This window comes from Oratosquilla oratoria, chromosome 10 (genome assembly GCF_046742065.1).
Source record: "Oratosquilla oratoria isolate Oo_2021 chromosome 10, ASM4674206v1, whole genome shotgun sequence".
Classification (NCBI taxonomy): Eukaryota; Metazoa; Arthropoda; class Malacostraca; order Stomatopoda; family Squillidae; genus Oratosquilla; species Oratosquilla oratoria.
This window is the reverse complement of record NC_134786.1, coordinates 74,007,784-74,010,283: the sequence shown is the minus strand read 5'-3', so window position 1 is coordinate 74,010,283 and position 2,500 is coordinate 74,007,784. Positions and strand designations below refer to the sequence as shown.

The following is a 2,500-nucleotide window of genomic DNA, read 5'->3' as shown; positions in this document are numbered from 1 at the left end:
AGTTACGACATCGACACAGAACTCTCGAAAGACGCCAACTGATAATGAACGTTCTCACTCACAGCTCTCCTTTCATTTTCCTGCAGTCCGCTCTTCCCCTCCCACAGACGCCTCTTCCTCTCACATCCTACCTCCAACTTCCTTTTGAATAACTAGAATGTGACTACGCTTAGAGAAATCTAGACTTTTCTGAGAACATTTCAACGGTATGCCTAATATTCGTATAGGTCTCTTAGTTCACCATTCAGCTTTGCTATATATATGACGCAACGATATAATTTGATCATTGGAGATTTGAAAAAATGAAATATTGTAACCAAAGTCGTTTTAACTCAAACGAACTATCAACTGTCAGCGCTGGTGAAGCCCGTGGAAGCCCAATGTGACAACACCCTTCAAGGACTCATGAATTACCTGCCGGCGGCCGTCTGGGAGGAGCACATGATACGACCCTGTGACCACTTCGTCGTCGTGACGTTGTTCCGTGTGGCCGAACTGGTTGTCCCCTACGGAGACGTTCCACTCGAAGTCGTATTCACTGTCCCTCGTCTGAAGAAGAAGAAAATGATGAAGATGAATCGAAAAATTATTAAATTCTTTCATTGTTTGCGGCAGTCTGTCACCTAAGCTCCTCCTCCTCCTCCTCCTCCTCCTCCTCCTCCTCCTCCTCCTCCTCCTCCTCCTCCTACTCCTCCTCCTCCTCCTCTTCCTCCTCCTCCTCTTCCTCCTCCTGTACATTCGTGGCTAAAAGCTTCCATTAAGTTAAATTTTTCATGATGCAAATATAATTTCTGTTACTAAGTTATCTAGTATGATTTTTTCATACAAAATGCGCCTTACAATTTGTATTCACCGTTGCGTATAAAGTAGTTATAAACTCTGTATAATTGAACACATGGAAAACTATTGACCAGTAGATAACTGACCGTGACTATGCCTACAATAATCATTCTTCCTTTCTAGTTAAGAATAGTTATTTAGGCAGTGTTTTATTAGCAATACTACGCTAATAGAATTTTGCATTAACAAAAACACATCATCTCCTTTCTTATGACAAAGAAACATAGAAGCTTCAGTGCAACACTGCTACGAAAGGTCTTTGGTGATATTTTTATGAAAACAAGAAGGCTTCATACGAACATTATCGTTGCCTAAAGACTTGGAGGAAAATGCAGCCGGTGCCTGATGTTCTCTACTCGGTTCAAACAAACTGGAAGCAGAATGAGGCTGAGGCTGGGGCTGCAGTCGAGGCTGGGGCTGCAGGCGAGGCTGGGGTTGGGGCTGAGGCTGGGCCTGGCGGTGGTGATGGAGCTGGGGTTGAGACTGGGGTTGGGGTTTGGAAAGACTATGGTGATGGACCTGGGGACGAGACTGAGGCTGAGACTGAGCCTGGGGCTGGAGCTGGGGTTGAGGCTGGGACTGGCGATGGTGATGGGGCCGAGGTTGGGGCTGGGACTGGGACTGGGGCTGTGTCTGAAGCTGGAAATGGTTCTGAGGCTGAGCCGGTGTCGCCAATTGGGACTGAGGCTGGAAGTGAGAGTGAGGCTGTGCAGGAGACTGAGACTGGCCTTGAGGCTGAAGCTGGAATGTACTAGGCTGGAGCTGAGACTGGAATGTACTAGGCTGGGGCTGAGACTGGAATGTAGTAGGATGGGGTGCGACTTTAACGAAGAACTTAACATCGTCGTCAGAGTCGAAGTCGTCGGAATCGAACTCGTCAGAGTCGAAGTCGTCAGTGTCGAAGGTGAAGATTTGGGGTTTTGCTTCATGGATTGTAGGAAACTGGAAGTTCTTCTGAGGTCTTGACGGCTGCGGTAGCGGGGGCGGAGGCTGGAAAGTAGACGGGAGACGTTGGATCACTTTACCCTGCGTCGTAGGAGCCGAAGTAGAACCAAACAGGAGGGTCGGGCGGTAGGTCGTCGGTAATGGAAGAGAGTGTCTGTCGAAGTCATCGTCGTCGTCGTCGTACCCGTCATACCGCTCTTCTTCTTCGTGTCTGCTCAGGAAGGAGTTGCCCCTGAGGCGTGGCCCTCGTCTCCTGGCAAAGAAGTCGTCCGCGTCGTCGAGGTCAAGGAGATCATCGAGATCGTCATCGTCTCGGACGACGACCCGAGCTCCCTGGAAGAAGGAAGAAGGGAATGAATGCGAACTGGGTTTGGCCACCTGTACAGGGCGTCCGACCGGGGGAGGACTCAACGAGTGCAGACTCCTCAGCACGGGCTGTCTGTCATCAGAGAAGCTCTCCAGGTTTGCAAGACTGTTTAGGTTCAATGGAGGTGGACTTCGATGGCTATCGACGAAGACCGCATTCCGCTCCGTAAGCTTCTTGGAGGTCCCAGGAGCCCCAGGAGACGAACCGGACGGCTCTTTCTTATCTTGAGTGACGTCCCCTCGCTGGCTATCGGCGCCGACTTCCCGCCGCCTGTCGCCGAAGGTAAACCCGAAGTGGTCGAGGTAAGTCTGGGTCTCTTCATCGAACTTGGTCGGGGTCTTCTCCTTC

At 50.2% G+C, this 2,500-nt stretch overlaps 1 protein-coding gene across 1 annotated transcript in view; it reads right to left on the bottom strand.

Moving 5' to 3' along the window:
* The window catches only part of LOC143029310 (uncharacterized), a 27,880-nt gene that overhangs the window by 2,217 nt on the left and 23,163 nt on the right, over positions 1-2,500 (bottom strand). The window contains exons 2-3 of the mRNA XM_076192067.1: positions 1,141-2,500; positions 415-549 (exon numbers count right to left, since the gene is read on the bottom strand). The exon at positions 1,141-2,500 is cut by the window's right edge and continues 50 nt beyond it. Coding sequence (XP_076048182.1) covers positions 415-549; positions 1,141-2,500 — 1,495 coding nt within the window. The remainder of the gene's footprint in view (positions 1-414; positions 550-1,140) is intronic.